The sequence below is a fragment of the Drosophila mojavensis genome, unplaced genomic scaffold (genome assembly GCF_018153725.1).
Source record: "Drosophila mojavensis isolate 15081-1352.22 unplaced genomic scaffold, ASM1815372v1 contig_16, whole genome shotgun sequence".
NCBI classification, from domain to species: domain Eukaryota; kingdom Metazoa; phylum Arthropoda; class Insecta; order Diptera; family Drosophilidae; genus Drosophila; species Drosophila mojavensis.
In genome coordinates, this window is record NW_025318693.1 from 6513446 (window position 1) to 6531499 (window position 18054).

Here is an 18054-nt window from a genome sequence, read left to right on the forward strand (position 1 = left end):
CTGATTACTATTTTATAGTCATCTCTTGGCATGCGCTCTAAAGCGGTCTTGAACAACTTGACCAATGCATGATGTTCATGAAGCATTTGCTGCAAATCTTGGAGAATTGCTCTTTTCATCGCAGTGTTGATTTCTTGGCGCCGATCAAGTTGCTCTTCCATATTGCCCATGAAGTATATTTGCAAGAATTTGTGCTGTTCATCTTCAATAGGTTGCAATGATCCAATGCGATGGCAAATCTGGCCTTGAATCTTTACATTCAAAGCCATAGTTATAGTTAGATTTACAAACACTTTTTACAGAAATCTAAACAACTACATTATCCCAAATAAGAAAATAAAATTTTTAACGTAAATTACCTTAAATGTCGGATTATATCCGTGTTCTTCAATAATTTCCGCCCCAAATGAAGTCATTTGGAAACAGGCATTGTATTTTTGAGTGTTCGCTAGAAAATGTCGTGATTCTAGTGTTTCGCCATAAAGCAGGGAACGCAATGGCTCTGGTGGCGAGACCACTAATGGCAATGTCACTTTACCACTAAGGCAACACAAACCGGGCGTTTCACCAGCAAACTTCAATGCGCCACAATGCTGGCAAACAACGTCCATTGGACCAATGCAAACTAAACGATTCAAGCTGTAGTCAATGGTACAATCATATCGAAACGCTGCTCGATTCAAATCAATCCTTGAACCATTTCTTATTGCCGTTTCACGGGCTGCCTCTCTTTGAGAAGCACGAATTAAGGCCCTTCTTTGCTGGGTACTAACGCGGCGCCTTTCTCGTTCTTCGTCAGATAATTGACTCGCGGTATTCCGTAGCCTAATTGCATTATGGGTCCGCTGGGAAAGATTAGATCTTCTAGGACGCGGCATTTTCATTAATAGTAATACTGAATATGCACAATCGCACAAAACCACATAAAATATCGAGAAATCGAGAAATATAAATAAAAATTATTTACAAAAATAATGTCGAGAAATACAAATATAAATTATTTACAAAAATAATGTCTGAGAAAAACAAATTCAACAATACCTACCTGAACTTTCGAGATATTTTGCTTTTGTCCGTATGCGTATTGTTTTTCAAAATTTTTTTTTTTAACAAATGTGCTTTTTTATGAATAGTCAGGTTCGCCTGAGGCTGTGCCGTAGACTGACTGACTACATTTGTTTATTTACTTCTACACTATTGTCAAAACTGTCACTGTTACCAAGCCTACTGGGTATAAAAAAAATTTGAACATTTGGGGAAAAAACCGCGTTTTTCAAGTATTCGGCAAATTTTTTCAGTATTTTTAAGACCCTATACTAAACTCGTTGCGGAGACAAATCCAACAAATCAAAAACCATGAAAATTGGTTCAGCCCAACTCAAGTTATAAGCAGTCTTCACTTTTACACAACTTTCTTTTATATATATAGATTACTAACATTAATCTTAACTGAGACCTAGGACTAAAGGATGAAGGAAGAAAATAAACAAATTCCTTGCTGGCGCCATCTATTGGAAAATAGAAACAAATGCATAAATGTGTAGCATGCTTACACTTGCTACAGCAGTTACAGCTGACAAAAATTAAAAAATAAATGAAATAATATATTAATGTTTGTCACTTATTTTATTTATTAATTATTAAAATCTTTGTCCAACAATTATTGATTATTGGCACGACGATACCAGAAACGTGCACGGAAATCATCGGAGCAGGTGAGAAAAGCTGGCGCATTGGGTGAATGGGTTATGTAGCGCACAGGTCCGTTGTGACCCAGAGAGTTGAGAGTGAGGCGACAGCCATTTCGTGAGTTCCACGAACATAAGGACGTGGTCGCCTCATCAGGGAACAGAACATAGTCCTCGGTGTGATTGAAAACAGCTTCCGCTTGATGCTCTTGCTTGCCGGTGGTGCCAGCGCCCGTGTACGTTTGTATGGGTCGACTGGTGCAAAGCTCCCACAGATATACAATCGAGTCCATGCCAGATGAAAGCAAATACTAAAGGAAAGAATGTTATATAATACGATAGCAAATTATCTGTGGCCGCATTATGTACTTACTTTTCCGTTTCGCGTAAACTGCAAGGAGCAAATGGCTGCTCCACTGTGGGCTTCAGCAATGGTATTGATGCAACGTCCGCTGATGCCATCCCAGATTTTTATGTCACCATCAAAGCTGCCTGTCGCATAGAGCTTTGCTGTGGGCGAATATTTGACGCAGGTGACGCCCGCCTTGTGCTGTTGCGATGGAATGGCGCTGACAAAGCACTGCGTTGTATGCACATCGTAAACACGCAGCACATGATGCTCTGTGCCAATCGCTATGTAGTCGCCTGTTGGATGAAAGGATACGCATAGTACTGGCTCGCAATCGGTGAGCACTTTGTGCGCCTTCTTCACCGACGGCTTGGCAATGTCGAAGAGTTTGACAGTACCATCGCGCGATGCTGATGCCAGAATGTGCTCCTTGGGATGAAACTCTAGATACGACACCTCATCTGTGTGATCGTAGAGCGTGCGTATAACTGGATGGCCTTGTTGCTCACGTCCGGGCTCAATGTCCTCTGGAGCCGATTTTGCCAGCATGCGCTCCACATCCAATATCTTAATACTGGCATCCACACTGCCCGTGGCGACCAAGGAGCCATCAAAGCTGAAGGCACCGGCACGACAAGCCTGCTTATGTGAGGTCACATAGGCGGTTTCATAGGAATGCGGCTCGGGAGCCAATGCCGACGCTTCTGGCTCGAATTCCAGATCAATACCTGGTAGCACATCATCCGTGTTGGTTTTATCCTTATCAGACATTGACTGCATGCCTGAGATCATGACATGAAGCAGACGCTCGCTTGGAGCACACTGATCTGCCTTGACTAGCATGGACAGCTCCATAGCAAATTTCTCCAAGCCATCGTACATTAATTGGCTGCACATGAAAAACATTAATAAGCAATGCGGCTTATAAGCAATCAGTTTTAGCTTACCTTATCATTAACCGGTATAATATTTCCCGGTTTTTAACCAAATTATTCGGATCCAAAATTTCGTCGCGCATCTTTCCTTATAAATATAAAATTAGTGATGAACGAAATTATCAAAACATCGCCATATCGACATTTGCCGGCGTTTGTTCGTCGAGTCTTTCGATTTCTATCGATATGTAATTCTAGATCACAAATTAAATATCGTGCCGCAATCCTAATATCGAATCTACTAATTTCGATAGCCCCCAGCTGCAACACGTGCAATTGTTTTGTTTTCATAGCGTTCAGTTTTAACAATTTAACAAACAAATAATGAAAATTCGCAAGAATCATGTGCGTAAGCGTTACCGCTACAATGTCAATCGGAAAACGATGAATAAAACAAGGAAAAACACTGGAAAAATCAAGGAGTAAGTATGCTGCCACGCGACTGTTGACATTCAAAACATTATATCCGCGCTTTACAGCCCAGAGATGAAGAAAATGTGGCTGGAAGGAAAACGCGTGGGCACCAATTTCAGTGAAATGGGTTTGGCCCGTGATCCAAACAAGGCGGTGGGCGTACCAAATTACAAACGCGAAAGGCTGGAGGCTGTTAAAATTGTAAATGGCTTTACTGAAGAGGCGCTAGACGACGACGAAATAGCCATTCTGGGTTCTAAGAAAGACAAAATAGAGTCCCCCAAACCAAAGCGGGGGCACGTCGTTCAAGAGCTCGAGCAGATGGCAATTGATCGAAGAGCTGATCCAGAGTTCAGGTATGCATATGGTGTAAAATATGGTACGTGCTGTATTATTTACCTTTTATACCATTAATTATAGGTTACCAAAGGGAGTGGTAAAGGAACTGTCATATTTCCTAAATAAGCACAAATTCAACTATAAGGCCATGGTGTCAGATCGTCGTAATCATGGTCAGTGGACGTGGAGGCAATTCCGCTTGAAAATACGTAGATTTATGTCTATACCAGAGCAATTTAATGAATACCTCGAGAAGAACAAACTTCCCATAAATGCTAAACCAGATTGGCCAGAATACGAGTCGGACAGTGAATGGAAATAACTGTTAATGTATAGAATATAGAATATAAAAAATATATAAAACAGATAACGTATACAAAAAATTTTTTAAAATAGACAGAGACTAGATATTTTGTTTAGCCTATATTAAAGAAAATTACACTGATTAATTCAAACAAACTGTAAATATATAATTTATACGGCGTTTTCCATAAATATCCTTTCATTATACAAAATTCAGGTTTCTTAACCTTTCTGGCGTGTGTTCGACATAAATTTAATATTTTCGTCAAGTAATTATTCAAACCCTCTAATTACATTGAGTATGAGCATAATTGAGCAGCATAAGCTGTAATCAAGTGTATCCACCATCGCACTGCATACCAAAAATCGAACAGCTGACAACAACGTTTAGATAACGGTTAAGCTCTCACATAATCTCTTCTTCTTGTTGCGCTAATCACACATGCATTGTGCTGTCAATTAGCATTGACTGTTAAAATTGCCCGCAATTTTCAATTTGCCATCCCATATCTATCCCTTGCCCCAGTGGGTTGGCTACTCTGTCTGTCATTCGCTGTTGCATCATCGTGCATCGGTTGTCGGGTTTCGGTCTCTTCGTCAACCGACTGGCTGCTTCTGCTGATTTCGGTCTTTCCGTTTTCTGGTTTCGAGGTAAGTGCACGTACAGAGGTCCGTGCAGCTTTCTTAAAATCCTTAAATAACGTTTTTACTAATAACCATCGATTAATAATTTGTGTGCTAAATGACTGAAAAGTGCTAGTGTTCATTCAAATGTTTATTATTGATGCGTATTTCGAGCCGTATCAAGAGTAAAAGGAAGCTTAAATTTCGTGCGTTTACCGGCCGGTGATTTGACTGTGAGGTTTTGCATAATACGTTGCTTGACTATGTTTGTATGTATGTATGTAACGGTATCCGTGCTCATGCGTACAAATTTTATTATTAACAAAAATAACAAACATTGATATGGAATTTGCACATCAAAATCAGTGAATAGAATTTTTCTACCTAACGGACATTTTTGCGCACATACATGCTTATACATATGTACATTCATACATAAACATGTATATATATGTATGTTTGTATTTGTATGCCCAGCGCTCTAGTAAATTCCAAAATGGCGGCCGTGCCTGTAGAAGTCTGCAGTTGCTCATGTGTTTGTGTGTGTGTGTATGCTTGCTACACAGTTATGTTGCCAAATTTAAAGTGTTCCATGCATGCAAATATGTATGTATGTACATACATATGTGTATTTCTTGAGATTTGTGTGCAATTCTGTTACAGTACTACTGAGTGAAAGAGACCGACTGCAAAGTATTTTTACATTTCCCTTTAAGGTTTTTCTTCTTTTTATTTTAATTTGCACTTGTGTGCCAATGAATGTACACATGCATACACGTACATGTGTCGTTAAAAATAACTAAAGAAAAAGCGCAAGTAAAAATTGTTTCTAGGCTAGAAAATAAATCACGCTAAAGAGCCAAAGCACACACACACACAAACAGGCGGATACACATGCATGCACATCATCCGCATGTATGTATGCATATTTGTCTCCTGTTGTTTTTGCAAGTTTATCCAAGACGACGCAGACCAACGGAAACGATGAGCAAGTGCAACCCGAAGCAGCGGCATTTATGGCTCTATATGCGTGTGCTAGTTGTGCATACATTCATATGTAGTGTGTGTGTGTGTTTGTGTGCAATTTTTCACCCTTTCGACTCGTGAGCGGAGAAAAGAGCACACGAATGCCGCAAATGCCGGCGATGAGCAAAAGCTACAAATACCGTTGCAGTCGCTCTTTGCCACCAACATTGATTTTCACCATCTCTTCCCACTCCTCCTACTTCACGCTGCCTCTTGAAATAAATTGAGTTATAATTGTTGTTAAATTATTCTTGTGCTACAACAAAGGTATTGTCAGCGGGAGCTATTCATGAGTTGCCACCTGTATTTTCTTTTGCGGCAGCCCGTCCTGAAATGCCATAGACTGGAGATTATTGAAATGCCCCAGGTGGGCTGGTGGGCCTGGTGTGTTGTATTACTGGGGCCCTTGGGGAGTGCATTCGGCAACGTCGCCGTTCGGCTCAGTCTCGCTTTTCAGCTCCAGAAGCTCTCGTCGTTTGTCTGGGTTCATTATTGATTTTTCGTTTCAACCATTGAGACCCTGCTTGCATACTTATTGTGTCCAGATTTTCCGCGATTGACTAACGAACAGACGTGTGTCGTCCTCAATTGGTAATATCTATATATGGAACTCGTAAATAAATAATGTCACAAATATTAAAACATGCTCATTCAGTGTGCTTAGCATATACAACTATAAATTTGATATTATTGTGAAATTTAGTTTGTCAATACAGCTCACCAGTTCTTTTTTTTTTTTGCAGCGCATCGCCAATTGAAGCGTCTGTGAGCAGCAAGTTACATTTAAACCAATTTCCTGGTAAGTTTTACCTAGATTAATGTATATTTGTCCATGTAGATATTATATGCATATACATACACATTTACATAAATGTATAATTGTAAATACATACATATGTATTTTTACTGGGCCGTCTTAAAAGCCGGTTAATTAATTGATTGTTCAGTACCTATTTCTGGTCCTTTTTTTTCATATTGCAAATTGTTCTATACGATAAATACATTTTGTTTTATAAAAGAAGTTTATAATACAAATTATTTAACTTAAAAAGCTCTTACAAAAAATACATTATTGGATCATTTGTCAAAATCTGTGTTTTTCTAAAAAACAATTATATTATTTTTTATTTAAGTTTTTATCAAAATTAATAGTTAGAATGTTGCAACTTATAAGTATAAGCTTTTATTTTTTTTTTTATTTAAGAATATTTGTAGTTTTTTCTTAATTATTTTAAAATGAAATATGCAAATGTCCTCTTTATCGAACTTCCGCTGTACATATGCAGGAGCGTAGCTGCAGCAGCGGCAGCATTTGTCTCTACACCGCGAACAGAGTCGCGCCCACTCTCACGCTCGTACCTTAGCCATACATATAAATAAATACATACATATGTATATACATGCGTTTATACATATGCAGGTCCTGGCTATGCTCATTCGTGTCCTTATAGCACGCCTTTGCTTTTTCTCTCTCCTCCACTCTCTCTCTCTCTCTCTCTTTCTCTGTTTCTCTACGACACCCACGCTCCAAATTTGATATATATATATATACATGAATCTACATATTTATATATGTGTATGTCGTTTGCCATGCAGGTTGTATCAAAAACTACAAAAGCTAAAACAGGAAGGAAAAATACGATTTTTGAAACTTAGAGACTCCAGAGATTTATCGCGTCGTTGATTACGTAGCAGCACCATGGGCAAGGAAAAGATCCATATTAACATCGTTGTGATTGGCCACGTAGATTCGGGCAAGTCGACCACCACTGGACATTTGATTTACAAATGCGGCGGAATCGATAAGCGTACAATTGAGAAGTTCGAGAAGGAGGCCCAGGAGATGGGCAAGGGCTCGTTCAAGTATGCCTGGGTGCTCGACAAACTGAAGGCTGAGCGCGAGCGCGGCATCACCATTGATATTGCCTTGTGGAAATTCGAGACGGCCAAGTATTATGTGACCATCATTGATGCGCCCGGTCACAGGGATTTCATCAAGAACATGATTACCGGCACTTCGCAAGCCGATTGTGCCGTGCTGATTGTAGCTGCCGGCACTGGTGAATTTGAGGCTGGCATCTCGAAGAACGGCCAGACGCGTGAGCATGCGCTGTTGGCCTTCACGTTGGGCGTTAAGCAGCTGATTGTGGGCGTCAACAAGATGGATTCGACGGAGCCACCCTATAGCGAGACACGCTATGAGGAAATCAAAAAGGAGGTCTCCTCGTACATCAAGAAGATTGGCTACAATCCGGCCTCGGTCGCGTTTGTGCCCATTTCAGGCTGGCATGGTGACAACATGCTTGAGGCATCCGAGAAGATGCCCTGGTTCAAGGGCTGGACCGTCGAACGCAAGGAGGGCAAGACGGAGGGCAAGTGCTTGATTGACGCGCTGGACGCGATTATGCCGCCCCAGCGGCCCACTGACAAACCGCTGCGCCTGCCTCTGCAGGATGTCTACAAGATCGGTGGCATAGGCACAGTACCAGTTGGTCGTGTAGAGACTGGAGTACTCAAGCCAGGTGAGAAAATCATTCAAGTTAATTTATAATTTCATAGACTTATACTTTTGCTGTTCGATTTCAGGCATGGTGGTAAACTTTGCTCCCGTTAATCTGGTTACTGAAGTCAAGTCCGTGGAGATGCATCACGAGGCATTGACCGAGGCTATGCCGGGCGACAATGTCGGCTTCAACGTTAAAAACGTCTCGGTTAAGGAGTTGCGTCGTGGCTACGTGGCTGGCGATTCGAAGAACAATCCACCACGAGGCGCTGCCGATTTTACTGCTCAGGTGGGTGATGGTTTGATTGAGATTGCAACAGAAATGGAATTCAATATGATTTGTAATAATAAATGTTTTTTTTCTGTTCAGGTAATTGTGCTCAATCATCCTGGGCAGATTGCTAATGGGTATACCCCTGTATTGGATTGCCACACGGCACATATCGCATGCAAGTTTTCCGAGATCAAGGAGAAGTGTGATCGCCGTACGGGCAAGACCACCGAGACCGAACCGAAGGCCATCAAATCTGGCGATGCGGCCATCATATTGCTTGTACCCACTAAGCCGTTGTGCGTTGAAAGCTTCCAAGAATTTCCGCCGCTGGGACGGTTCGCAGTGCGCGATATGCGTCAAACTGTAGCGGTCGGTGTCATAAAATCGGTGAACTTTAAAGAAACGACCTCGGGCAAAGTAACAAAAGCCGCTGAGAAGGCACAGAAGAAGAAATAACTAGGGTGTCAGAAGACTTGTAATTCAAATAACAGCATCAACAATAACAACAACAACACTCAAACACTCAAACAACAAACGGCAAAAGCAACAACACACTTAAAATTTATAGTATCTACTCATCATAGGCGAGCAAAACCGATGCAAGGGCTTGACACAAAGTCCGTGGCGTATAAAATTTCATCGACTACAACTATTAACCACTGCATTCATATATTATATAAACTTGAAGAACTATTGCAATTTATTACAAACACACACACAATTAGTAGTGAGGCAATGCCAGCAACAATGGTTCGAGCCGCCCTCGCTGTACGTAACGAGGCCCAGACGAATGGACACATTGGTCACCTAGAATCATTCCCCCACGCGTACGCAAAATCTATCGCCATCATATTCATAATTATCATATACTCTAGCTATCTAAACTTGTTTCGCCACCGCAAATCGTTTCGCAGGAAACAGTCCCACATTCAGCATCATAATAATCGAAATGTATTCGCCACTGGAGTTTGCTGCTAGCCCGGCACCCCCTCTATACACTACCCTCTCTATTTGCTCCTCATTTATCACATGCCATAATTTCAATCAATGGATTTTAAACACTTTTTATACTTTTGATAAGTCAGTCGGAGGCATTCGATTTAAAATCTATATATTATAAAAGTAATTTTCAGAATATAGTTTTAAACCACTCTGCATCTTACCAACCTTAAAAAAAAAAAAAAAAAAAAAAAAAAAAAAAAAAAAAACTCAAGACTACATTCGCAATGAATTCAAAATTTTTCCCAGAAGAAAACAAAACAAAAAAGACAAATGCTTAAGAAGTATTACAAAAATAATATTCATAAATACATAATCATGTGCGGTTTTGTAAACATTCTAAATGTTCTATTGAGCCTCATTTGGCATTTGCATACTCTAATCAAATGTTTCTCATAAACGATTAACCACATTACAAGCATATGCGTACTTACATACATAATGCATTCATTGTCGTTACTATGAAACTTATAATTGTAACCCTCAACAGAAGACAATTCATGGATACAGAAAATGTTGCTTAATAAACAAACGTAAAATGATCTTTTAATGTATTAATTGAGAAAATAAAAATAAAGAATGCTTAACCGTAAAATACAACAAAAAACACATAGTTTTTATTTTATTTCCTATTTTGATCTGTAGCTTAAATCAAGGAATACTTGTTAATTGTCGCAGGGTATTACAAAGTCGGTTCAGCGGTGTATCCGCATTCGAATTTATTGCACACACATGTGTTCACTTTACGAACTGAGCTTATTTCATAGCAGACTGATTTTCGGAACTGGAACTCGTGAATTTAGTGAATAGTGTGGCAACTCTGTCATCTGACTCACAGGCGGCATTTATAAACAACAAAGCAGCAAAGCTCAACCGGCTGTGCTGAAATTTTCTATAAATTAAATTAAATAAAAAATTTGAAGGCTACATTTTATATTGACAACAATATACCATTTATAGCTGTACGACTACTTATAATTCAATATAATCACAGATATGGCCGATCCACGCTTAAGGCAGCTAGTTATAAAAACGGGTGTTGTCAAGCGCCTGGCAAAGGAGAAGACTGTTTATGAGAAGGAAGTGAAAACAGAGTTTGCTCGTCTTGATAAATTCAAAACAGACGGCGCTGATGAACATGTACTACGCAAGCAAGAAGAGGTTATACAGGAATGTCAGATGATGTTACCAGATTCAAAGCGAAGGTGACTCATAAAAAGACACCATTCAGCTTTAGTCACTACTAAATATGCTCTAATTTTCATAGGCTACAAAAGGAGTTTGAACTGTTGCAAAAATTTCTGCAGGATGAGCAGGATCTCAAAGAAACAGAGGAGTACACAAAGGCAGCCGAGATGTTAAGCGAGGCAGAAGCTATTCTTAAAGCATAGAGCATCAGCTGCTCCGATGCCGCCAACCACATTCTTCCCTGTACTTGCTTTTTACTAAGCTACCCACTCTCAATATATTTATATGTATTTTGCAACGTTAACCAACACTAATATCAAATATGCCGCAAGGCCTCAAACTAAGCGAAATAAAGGCAAAAGCTAACAATATCATTGAAAATTTACAATTTTTGGATGCGGCAAGCAATGCGTCACCAAACGATTTCGATTTGGAGCTAGCTCGTCAATTGCAAAGACAAACCACAAATTTATTAGCGGAACTATCAGAAATACCCTGCGAGAAACTAGCTCGGACTCAATTGCAGCGTAGACAAAGACGCCAAAGGACCAAAAAGAAGCTCAAGCTGCAAATTAAGCTCAATAGGCCCATTTCCAAGGCAGCTAAAGTAACCGAATCACTACCCACAGGGAATGCCGCCGATGAGGAAAACTTGGCAGCCCCTAAGCAAGCCGAACATATAACGCTAAAAAAACATCACGATTCGTCCAACATTCTGTACACATTAGACTTGCTGGAGAGATTGTACAAGGCGCGTGGCGGCAAGGGCAACTTGAGTGAAAAACTAGTCAGAATGCGAACAGTTTGGCGGCGTGTGCAGCAGGAGAGCATTAATGCGATCAATCAAGAAATGCCCACCAACTGTGAGGCGCAATGGTCCAAAGCTATATTTGGAATCTCTTCAATACCCTTAAAACAGGGATCATTAAAGAGCCGACGCAATATACATAATAATACACAATTTGTAGAACGGCGGTAAGCTTGCTATTAGCCTCAGATGGTTACCTTAATATATAAATTCATTTTACAGTGCAATTTGGGACTCGTATATAAGTTCAGGCAATGTTGGCAGCAGCATACCACATGGATGGGTATTGCCTAAGGAAAAGCCATCAGCTGAATGGGCCAAATACTTGTGCGAATAAAACATGAACAAATATTAATATTTATATAATGTGGAATTTTTATTCTTTAAAAGAACTGCATTAGGCCCTAGTGAGTAGCAAACAGATTGCATTTGGAATCTATTCGTAAATCCAGTCCTTGGCTGCTGGGGTCCAGGTGACAAGCTCCTTTTCGTTGAACCAGAGAGCGATTTCCTTTTCGGCTGATTCAACAGCGTCGGAGCCGTGGATGATATTGCGGCCGACTTGAATACAGAAATCACCACGGATGGTACCGGGCAAGGAGTCAGCTGGGTTGGTAGCGCCCAACATTTGACGGCCGGTCTTTACCACATTTAAACCCTCCCACACCATGGGAACCACTGGACCGGAGCTCATGTAGTTGACCAAACCGGGGAAGAAGGGACGGGCAGACAGATCAGCATAGTGCTTCTCCAACAATTCTTTTTGAGCCTGTAATCAAATATGATGAACAAATTAATATCATACTAATGGATATCTAACATCCTCATGACCTCTAAAATTATATGCGTATATAGAATACATATAACCTCAACCGGTCATTTTCAATATCAGCAAGGGTAACCCGTTCGCGTGTTGAGGTTAAACACGAATACTGAACACGCGTACCTATTGATTTCTTAATTCAATTAGGCTGCCGGCTTTACTCACCCACATGAACTTCATTGCTACCAATTTGAAGCCCTTCTGCTCAAAACGCTCGATGATTTTGCCGACAAGTCCTCTTTGGACTCCATCGGGCTTCACCATGATGAAAGTGCGTTCCTTGTTGGCGGCCATTGCGTATGAGAATAGGGAATAAAATGCCAAGAGCGAACCAATCATCAGTGTTGAGTTTTTCATTGGAGAAGTGTGCCCATATTGGGAAAACATGAATATACCAAACAACTAGTGTAAGCAAGAATTTATATTATTTAAACTTTTATTAAAGTTAATTAAAGCTATAGCTATTACATAATAGTATAATTTACTAGTCATTAAATATAATATAACTAATGTAAATTATTTGATTACTTGATTCTGAGCGCATGGAACTTGTTCAATTGAGTATATCGGTAGTTCTTATTTATTGTGAACGTTTCACCCATCTCTATCGTAAACTTAAATTTCCAAAAAATAATTTTAAGTGATTGAATTTAGAATGGTAAATATTTTAAATATTAAGTAAATATATTAAACTAAATGACATTATTCTTTAGTTTTCATTGTTGCACAAAGAGGAGAATGCACATGACAACGCGCTATGGGCATGCGCCTGGGGACGCGTCCCAGAGCCGGCAACTGAAGATGTGAGCGCAGTACAAGAGGAAGAGAATCCATTTAATTTTGAGAAAAAGGAGAAGAAACCAACTGATTTCATAGTGACCGGGGGTCTGGACGATCTGGTCAAAGTATGGGATATACGTGAAGATAACACCTTGGAACTACGACACAAGCTAAAAGGTCATGCCCTTGGTGTGGTCTCTGTTGCCGTGAGCTCCGATGGTCAAAGTATGAAGCGCTAGCTCATTTAATTATTAATTAAGCTATAATTCAGAAAATATGATTTGACAGCCATTGCCAGCAGCTCGCTGGACTCTAGCATGTGCCTGTGGGATGCCAAAACTGGCGATAAGAAACATATGCTAACATTTGGCCCCGTAGATTTGTGGACTGTAGGGTTTTCGCCATGCAACAAGTATGTCATATCTGGCCTTAACGATGGCAAGATTTCAATGTACAGCGTGGAGACTGGTAAAACGGAACAGGTGCTGGACGCCCAGAATGGAAAATACACGTTAAGCATTGCATATGTGGGTAATAGAGATATTTCAGAATTGTACAGAAATTAAATTATTCCAAATGTAGAGTCCTGATGGTAAATACATTGCAAACGGTGCAATCGATGGCATCATTACCATATTCGATGTGGCTGCTGGCAAAGTGGCCCAAACTCTGGAGGGTCATGCCATGCCTGTACGCAGTCTCTGCTTCTCGCCAAACTCACAAATGCTGCTCACGGGCTCTGACGATGGACACATGAAGCTCTACGATGTGTAAGTTGTCGGCTTTTAGTAAATCAAAGTTTATTGTATATCTATTTAAAATTCTAGTGCACATTCCGATGTGGTAGGCACACTGTCTGGCCACGCCTCTTGGGTGCTGTGTGTATCCTTTTCGGAGGATGGCAAGCACTTTGCCAGCTCGTCTAGTGATCGCAGCGTTAAAATCTGGGATACATCGGAGCGCAAATGTATTCATACCTTTACCGAGCACTCTGACCAAGTGTGGGGTGTACGGTACAGCCCGAGCAACGATAAAGTAATATCTGCTTCAGAAGACAAGTCATTGAACATTTATTACTGTCCACCGAACGCTATCGTGTGATACAAAAAAAGCGTCAATGCAATTTGTACAATAAAATATAGGTTTAATTTAATAACAAGCATTTTAACTATGGAGACTGTCGATTCAATCGCTACATAAATTTTGCTATTCTATTCTGTACTTGGCTTTTCTTGAATCTGTTTTTGAATAGATTGCGTCAGCAATTTGTCCTTATACTTTTGGTCAGGTATATGTATGTTAAACGTCTTGAAGTAGTACAGAATATTTGCTGTAAGTAAAATCAATTAGCTCTATATTCAAGATTAAGATATTTAAACCTACCAACATGCGGCTCTTTTAGCTTGTATTGATCTGCTATTTTACTGGCCGTCCACTCTTCGGAATCTTGCTGATGGTCGTTGATAAACTGCATCGCCTGTCGTAAAGTGCAACGTCCACTTGATACTTTCGTTGGCTCCATGTAGCCATACTCAAAGTCAGTCGGCGTGGTTCTGTCCAATGGTAGCGGTCTGTCAGCTCCTTGGCGTTGCACTACTCGTTGAATCTGAATACAGTATTTGGATTATAATTAATATATTACGCGATATATTTGCTTCTCGTTTAACCCACAAATTGATCCTTTGATGTTACATAAACATCTTTTAGTCGTGTATCCAAGCTAGCGTCCTTTGTGTTTAGTTTGTTCACGAAGTCGGGATCCACTAAAATTCCAAGCAATAAAGCAATATTAGTAAAACCGTTTATTACAGCTGCATAAACTGCTTACACTCCAAAGTTCTTTCCATGTCACGCAGATTCGACTCGTATTTTGGTGCCGGTGTGGGCTTCTCGCGTTCCAGTACGCGATGTGCCCGATTCTCCACATTAAATCGATTGGCCTTGCGAGCCACCATAGACATGACTTTTCCCATTTCGTGTTTGTTTTTATTTTAATTAACAATTATACTAAAATTATCGACTTATTGCCACAACAATCAAGCATTTAGAAATTGGTTGCAATTTGTAAACATAACCAACAAAAGCAGTGCTGTAAAACAGACAAAGACAGTGCTGTACAATGCTTTCGAGGAGTGAGTGCTGTAAACATAAACAAACCATTTGTACACCGCAGAGAAGAGCTACTATTACTTATTATTTAATTTAAAAACAGAAAAGTTAACAAAATGATGTCCCTGCGTCGCAGCTTCACGCTGTGCAACGCGAGAAATATTCAACGGCTGAGCAGCTGCTATCAAAGCACCAAGTCCAAGCGGGCCGTGCAGGCGGAGCGGGTTGCACGTTATAGCGGCGAATTTCCAGAGAAGCTGCTGAGCAAGAAGCAGAAAAGCGTTTCTCACATGTATGTGGCCAACGCGCAAATAGCAGAACAGATCAACGATTATTTGGAGCCGCATCTGCGGCAAACCAAATGTGATACTGTAATGGAGCTGAATCCCGGACCGGGTCATTTCACGCGGCATTTACTCGATCGGGAAACACAGTTTCGTAAGATCATTCTGATGGAATCAATGGAATACTTTATGCCGCGACTACAGGAACTGCATGCATTGTATCCGGAGCGCGTGAAGGTCCGTTATGGTGATTTTATTGCTCTATGGAAGCTGGCTTATATGGACAAAATAGATAGTGGGACACGTCTGCTCGATATGTTAAGCGATGTGCCCCGAACCTCATTCAATGACGGTAAGAGATTTCGATTAGACTAATACATTGCAAAGAGATATAAATCTTGCTCCCTCTGCACAGATATTAACATGCTGGTTTTTGGTGCCGTGGGTTCATATGCGTTCTTCAAGCATCTGATCAACTCGCTGATATTCCAGATTAGCCTCTACAACTTGGGTCGCTGTGAGATGATTCTAGCAATGCCGCCGCCCATTTATATTGTGAGTATATACGATCTCCATATTGATTTCATTTGCTTATTAATATTTACTATTACAGCACCTGACTTGCTCGAACAAGATCGGTTATCTAATCTATCGCTCAGCCTCAGTGCTATTTCAAATACTGTTTGAGCATCGTTTTATAGCCAAGGTTCCTCGCGAGACTTTCCTGCCCGTGCAGGCCGACTATAATCTGTCTAGAAGCAGTAAGTTGGCCAAGGTCAAGTCAATCAATCCGGAGTATTTGTATTTGGTTAAATTTGTGCCTCGTCGTAATCTGCATGAAATATGTCCAGTTCAAGATCTGCCTGCCCTATGGTTTTTTATAAAGCAGAATTTCGTCAGTCGACGGAATCGTATCATACCTAATCTGGAGTAAGTAAACTGGAAAGCATTGGCACGTTGTGTTTTTACTAGTTCAATGTCTTTTAGAAAATGGGTACCTGGCTGTGGACCAAGGCTGATAATCAATCAAAATGCTCCAGAAAGAGTCAGGCCTATTTACGAAGATGAATCTGTTAAGCGTTTGCCTCCCTTTTCGATGCAGAGTACCACCATGAGTACACGAGACTATTATCCCGGCATTAATATATATACGCAGTTTGGCGATCTGACACCAAGTCAAATGCTCACGTTATTTGCACAATTTCGCCAATGGCCTGAATATAGCGAGAGTTCGTTCCTTGCTTCCATGGAGAATACATTGCTTAAGATGGAGTCGGTAAACGATGAACAAGGCATAGAGGATGGTGTTAATCTAGTCGAAGAGGATGACATTAGCACCGAAGGTGTGGATGAAGTACTTGAGGCCACCGGTGAGCCAGCTCCAGAGCCACCAAAGAGTAGTAGAAAAACTAAATCAACAACTTAAATTCTATAACAGCTGGATTTACACATGTACATATTTAAGTAGTTGTTATTGTTGCTTTAAGCTAAAATGTTTTAAATTCATGTTAAGTATTTTATTGACCTGACCCACTTTCATGGAGTAGCCGTGCAGCGGCCTTGAGCAAATAGCCGGCTTCCGCGCCCACATTTCTTCGCCAAGTCAATGTGGTATTCTGGCGGAGCAACTGAGTTGTTGGGCTCGTCTAAGGATATGCGCGTTTCCAGCTGAGTCGAGAGCTGCACACAATCCACCATGAGAGTTCTTGGATTAACGCCCAGCACATAGGTGTATTCCTTTTTGGGACAGGGATTTTTACTTTGATTCATGCTGCCGAACTCGAAGCACGTGTCGCGTATCAGAAAATGGCCATCCTGCCGACATGGATTATTAACGCATTCGGGTATAACTTTCTCTTTGTACAATACTAATATCTGGCTATCGTTACACGGCCCTTGCCTATATGCTGGATAACAGGCATCGCTTTCTGGATGATAAAGAGCCGCTGGTCATGTAAAATACACGTTTTAAATAATTGTTATTAATATTATGTCATCGCTATATTAATGGACACATATGTACCTGGTGCGCAATCGCATATCCAGTCATTCAGCTGATCTCCAGGGTAAAGAAGCTGGTAGCGGGCGCAGCGAGCGGGCGAGTATAGCGGCTTGCGACCCTAGAGTAAGAGCAAGAAAGAGAGAGAGAGAGAGAGTGTGTTGAGTCTAAATCTCATTTGTTTGATGCAAGTTTTATTTGTCTTATCAGCTGTTGAGGTCTTGTTGGATCGCTTACCTCCAGATTACTTTTCTGCTTATCAATGTCAGCATCCTCTACATACGCAACTTGAGCACAGCTTAATCCAATGATAACCGTGAATAAACCATAAAATAACACAAAATGCCACTGGAACATGATCGTTTTTATTTTAACTTTTTATGCAAATTAAAATGCCTCTGTTAATGAGCTTTGGCGGGAACGCTTTATGAAACCTCGAGCTTTGGTAAAATTTCGAATCCGACGTCCATTCGCAACAGCACAATGCATAACACTGAGTTGAGGCTGGGGAGCTCAGAGAAATAGCTCCAAAGCTGAGCTCCATTCATTCAGTATTCACTCAGTACACATGTTAAAGATAATGTTAAAGAGTCAGTGTATATGTCCGAA

The 18054-nt window shown here is 40.6% G+C and overlaps 10 protein-coding genes across 11 annotated transcripts; 6 read left to right on the forward strand and 4 right to left on the reverse strand.

Moving 5' to 3' along the window:
* Positions 1–1607: 1607 nt before the first annotated feature.
* On the reverse strand, positions 1608–3095 carry LOC6573242 (cleavage stimulation factor subunit 1). Its single transcript, XM_001999293.4, has 3 exons — positions 2985–3095; positions 2062–2926; positions 1608–1999 (listed from the first exon to the last, which is right to left on the reverse strand). Exons 1-3 carry the CDS (start codon positions 3053–3055, stop codon positions 1661–1663), a joined length of 1275 nt encoding a protein of 424 aa, XP_001999329.1. The 5' UTR covers positions 3056–3095; the 3' UTR covers positions 1608–1660.
* Positions 3096–3212: 117 nt separating this feature from the next.
* LOC6573241 (nucleolar protein 16) lies at positions 3213–4220 on the forward strand. Its single transcript, XM_001999292.4, has 3 exons — positions 3213–3394; positions 3452–3742; positions 3807–4220. The coding sequence occupies exons 1-3, from the start codon at positions 3297–3299 to the stop codon at positions 4045–4047; spliced, it is 630 nt and encodes a 209-aa protein (XP_001999328.1). The 5' UTR covers positions 3213–3296; the 3' UTR covers positions 4048–4220.
* Positions 4221–4629: 409 nt separating this feature from the next.
* On the forward strand, positions 4630–9111 carry LOC6573240 (elongation factor 1-alpha 2). 2 transcript variants are annotated; one of them, XM_001999291.4, is made up of 5 exons: positions 4630–4679; positions 6422–6477; positions 7275–8200; positions 8265–8470; positions 8552–9111. In XM_001999291.4, exons 3-5 carry the CDS (start codon positions 7378–7380, stop codon positions 8909–8911), a joined length of 1389 nt encoding a protein of 462 aa, XP_001999327.1. In that variant the 5' UTR covers positions 4630–4679; positions 6422–6477; positions 7275–7377; the 3' UTR covers positions 8912–9111. The 2 variants fall into 2 exon arrangements, with proteins under 2 accessions (XP_001999327.1, XP_032586560.1); XM_032730669.2 differs by lacking the exon at positions 4630–4679 and adding an exon at positions 6167–6269.
* A 1169-nt stretch (positions 9112–10280) lies between these two features.
* On the forward strand, positions 10281–11016 carry LOC6573239 (tubulin-specific chaperone A). The gene is made up of 2 exons (XM_001999290.4): positions 10281–10659; positions 10722–11016. The coding sequence occupies exons 1-2, from the start codon at positions 10451–10453 to the stop codon at positions 10843–10845; spliced, it is 333 nt and encodes a 110-aa protein (XP_001999326.1). The 5' UTR covers positions 10281–10450; the 3' UTR covers positions 10846–11016.
* LOC6573238 lies at positions 10965–11811 on the forward strand. The gene is made up of 2 exons (XM_001999289.4): positions 10965–11617; positions 11673–11811. The coding sequence occupies exons 1-2, from the start codon at positions 10965–10967 to the stop codon at positions 11785–11787; spliced, it is 768 nt and encodes a 255-aa protein (XP_001999325.1). The 3' UTR covers positions 11788–11811.
* On the reverse strand, positions 11802–12627 carry LOC6573237 (nucleoside diphosphate kinase). The gene is made up of 2 exons (XM_001999288.4): positions 12439–12627; positions 11802–12219 (listed from the first exon to the last, which is right to left on the reverse strand). The coding sequence occupies exons 1-2, from the start codon at positions 12610–12612 to the stop codon at positions 11887–11889; spliced, it is 507 nt and encodes a 168-aa protein (XP_001999324.3). The 5' UTR covers positions 12613–12627; the 3' UTR covers positions 11802–11886.
* Positions 12628–12825: 198 nt separating this feature from the next.
* Positions 12826–14206, forward strand: LOC6573236 (WD repeat-containing protein 61). The gene is made up of 5 exons (XM_001999287.4): positions 12826–12931; positions 12987–13278; positions 13342–13580; positions 13636–13823; positions 13881–14206. Exons 1-5 carry the CDS (start codon positions 12929–12931, stop codon positions 14152–14154), a joined length of 996 nt encoding a protein of 331 aa, XP_001999323.2. The 5' UTR covers positions 12826–12928; the 3' UTR covers positions 14155–14206.
* Positions 14177–15129, reverse strand: LOC6573235 (protein NDUFAF4 homolog). Its single transcript, XM_001999286.4, has 4 exons — positions 14882–15129; positions 14725–14816; positions 14437–14659; positions 14177–14383 (listed from the first exon to the last, which is right to left on the reverse strand). The coding sequence occupies exons 1-4, from the start codon at positions 15024–15026 to the stop codon at positions 14265–14267; spliced, it is 579 nt and encodes a 192-aa protein (XP_001999322.1). The 5' UTR covers positions 15027–15129; the 3' UTR covers positions 14177–14264.
* Positions 15130–15179: 50 nt separating this feature from the next.
* On the forward strand, positions 15180–16952 carry LOC6573234 (dimethyladenosine transferase 2, mitochondrial). The gene is made up of 4 exons (XM_001999285.4): positions 15180–15798; positions 15862–16001; positions 16060–16376; positions 16434–16952. Exons 1-4 carry the CDS (start codon positions 15279–15281, stop codon positions 16870–16872), a joined length of 1416 nt encoding a protein of 471 aa, XP_001999321.1. The 5' UTR covers positions 15180–15278; the 3' UTR covers positions 16873–16952.
* On the reverse strand, positions 16900–18029 carry LOC6573233. The gene is made up of 4 exons (XM_001999284.4): positions 17880–18029; positions 17683–17793; positions 17470–17566; positions 16900–17392 (listed from the first exon to the last, which is right to left on the reverse strand). The coding sequence occupies exons 1-4, from the start codon at positions 17991–17993 to the stop codon at positions 16983–16985; spliced, it is 732 nt and encodes a 243-aa protein (XP_001999320.2). The 5' UTR covers positions 17994–18029; the 3' UTR covers positions 16900–16982.
* Between the last annotated feature and the right edge of the window lie 25 nt (positions 18030–18054).

Excerpts from the sequence above, each read along its gene's own strand:
- LOC6573237 (XM_001999288.4), bottom strand. The coding sequence starts at position 12,612 with ATGATTGGTTCGCTCTTGGCATTTTATTCCCTATTCTCATACGCAATG. Across the intron at positions 12,220-12,438 it reads TAGCAATGAAGTTCATGTGG|GCTCAAAAAGAATTGTTGGA; the intron begins GTGAGTAAAGCC and ends ATTTGATTACAG.
- LOC6573233 (XM_001999284.4), bottom strand. The coding sequence starts at position 17,993 with ATGAATGGAGCTCAGCTTTGGAGCTATTTCTCTGAGCTCCCCAGCCTC. Across the intron at positions 17,567-17,682 it reads AGCAGAAAAGTAATCTGGAG|GGTCGCAAGCCGCTATACTC; the intron begins GTAAGCGATCCA and ends CTCTTACTCTAG. Across the intron at positions 17,393-17,469 it reads GATATGCGATTGCGCACCAG|CGGCTCTTTATCATCCAGAA; the intron begins GTACATATGTGT and ends TTACATGACCAG.
- LOC6573239 (XM_001999290.4), top strand. The coding sequence starts at position 10,451 with ATGGCCGATCCACGCTTAAGGCAGCTAGTTATAAAAACGGGTGTTGTC. Across the intron at positions 10,660-10,721 it reads TTACCAGATTCAAAGCGAAG|GCTACAAAAGGAGTTTGAAC; the intron begins GTGACTCATAAA and ends TAATTTTCATAG.
- LOC6573236 (XM_001999287.4), top strand. Across the intron at positions 13,279-13,341 it reads CGTGAGCTCCGATGGTCAAA|CCATTGCCAGCAGCTCGCTG; the intron begins GTATGAAGCGCT and ends ATGATTTGACAG. Across the intron at positions 13,824-13,880 it reads CACATGAAGCTCTACGATGT|TGCACATTCCGATGTGGTAG; the intron begins GTAAGTTGTCGG and ends TTAAAATTCTAG.
- LOC6573238 (XM_001999289.4), top strand. The coding sequence starts at position 10,965 with ATGCCGCAAGGCCTCAAACTAAGCGAAATAAAGGCAAAAGCTAACAAT. Across the intron at positions 11,618-11,672 it reads ACACAATTTGTAGAACGGCG|TGCAATTTGGGACTCGTATA; the intron begins GTAAGCTTGCTA and ends TTCATTTTACAG.
- LOC6573241 (XM_001999292.4), top strand. The coding sequence starts at position 3,297 with ATGAAAATTCGCAAGAATCATGTGCGTAAGCGTTACCGCTACAATGTC. Across the intron at positions 3,395-3,451 it reads AACACTGGAAAAATCAAGGA|CCCAGAGATGAAGAAAATGT; the intron begins GTAAGTATGCTG and ends CGCGCTTTACAG. Across the intron at positions 3,743-3,806 it reads AGAGCTGATCCAGAGTTCAG|GTTACCAAAGGGAGTGGTAA; the intron begins GTATGCATATGG and ends CATTAATTATAG.
- LOC6573242 (XM_001999293.4), bottom strand. The coding sequence starts at position 3,055 with ATGCGCGACGAAATTTTGGATCCGAATAATTTGGTTAAAAACCGGGAA. Across the intron at positions 2,927-2,984 it reads TTATACCGGTTAATGATAAG|CCAATTAATGTACGATGGCT; the intron begins GTAAGCTAAAAC and ends TTTCATGTGCAG. Across the intron at positions 2,000-2,061 it reads AGTTTACGCGAAACGGAAAA|TATTTGCTTTCATCTGGCAT; the intron begins GTAAGTACATAA and ends TCTTTCCTTTAG.
- LOC6573235 (XM_001999286.4), bottom strand. The coding sequence starts at position 15,026 with ATGGGAAAAGTCATGTCTATGGTGGCTCGCAAGGCCAATCGATTTAAT. Across the intron at positions 14,817-14,881 it reads CATGGAAAGAACTTTGGAGT|TGGATCCCGACTTCGTGAAC; the intron begins GTAAGCAGTTTA and ends TTGGAATTTTAG. Across the intron at positions 14,660-14,724 it reads TAACATCAAAGGATCAATTT|ATTCAACGAGTAGTGCAACG; the intron begins GTGGGTTAAACG and ends TACTGTATTCAG.
- LOC6573240 (XM_001999291.4), top strand. The coding sequence starts at position 7,378 with ATGGGCAAGGAAAAGATCCATATTAACATCGTTGTGATTGGCCACGTA. Across the intron at positions 8,201-8,264 it reads GACTGGAGTACTCAAGCCAG|GCATGGTGGTAAACTTTGCT; the intron begins GTGAGAAAATCA and ends GTTCGATTTCAG. Across the intron at positions 8,471-8,551 it reads CTGCCGATTTTACTGCTCAG|GTAATTGTGCTCAATCATCC; the intron begins GTGGGTGATGGT and ends TTTTCTGTTCAG.
- LOC6573234 (XM_001999285.4), top strand. The coding sequence starts at position 15,279 with ATGATGTCCCTGCGTCGCAGCTTCACGCTGTGCAACGCGAGAAATATT. Across the intron at positions 15,799-15,861 it reads CCGAACCTCATTCAATGACG|ATATTAACATGCTGGTTTTT; the intron begins GTAAGAGATTTC and ends CCCTCTGCACAG. Across the intron at positions 16,377-16,433 it reads CGTATCATACCTAATCTGGA|AAAATGGGTACCTGGCTGTG; the intron begins GTAAGTAAACTG and ends AATGTCTTTTAG.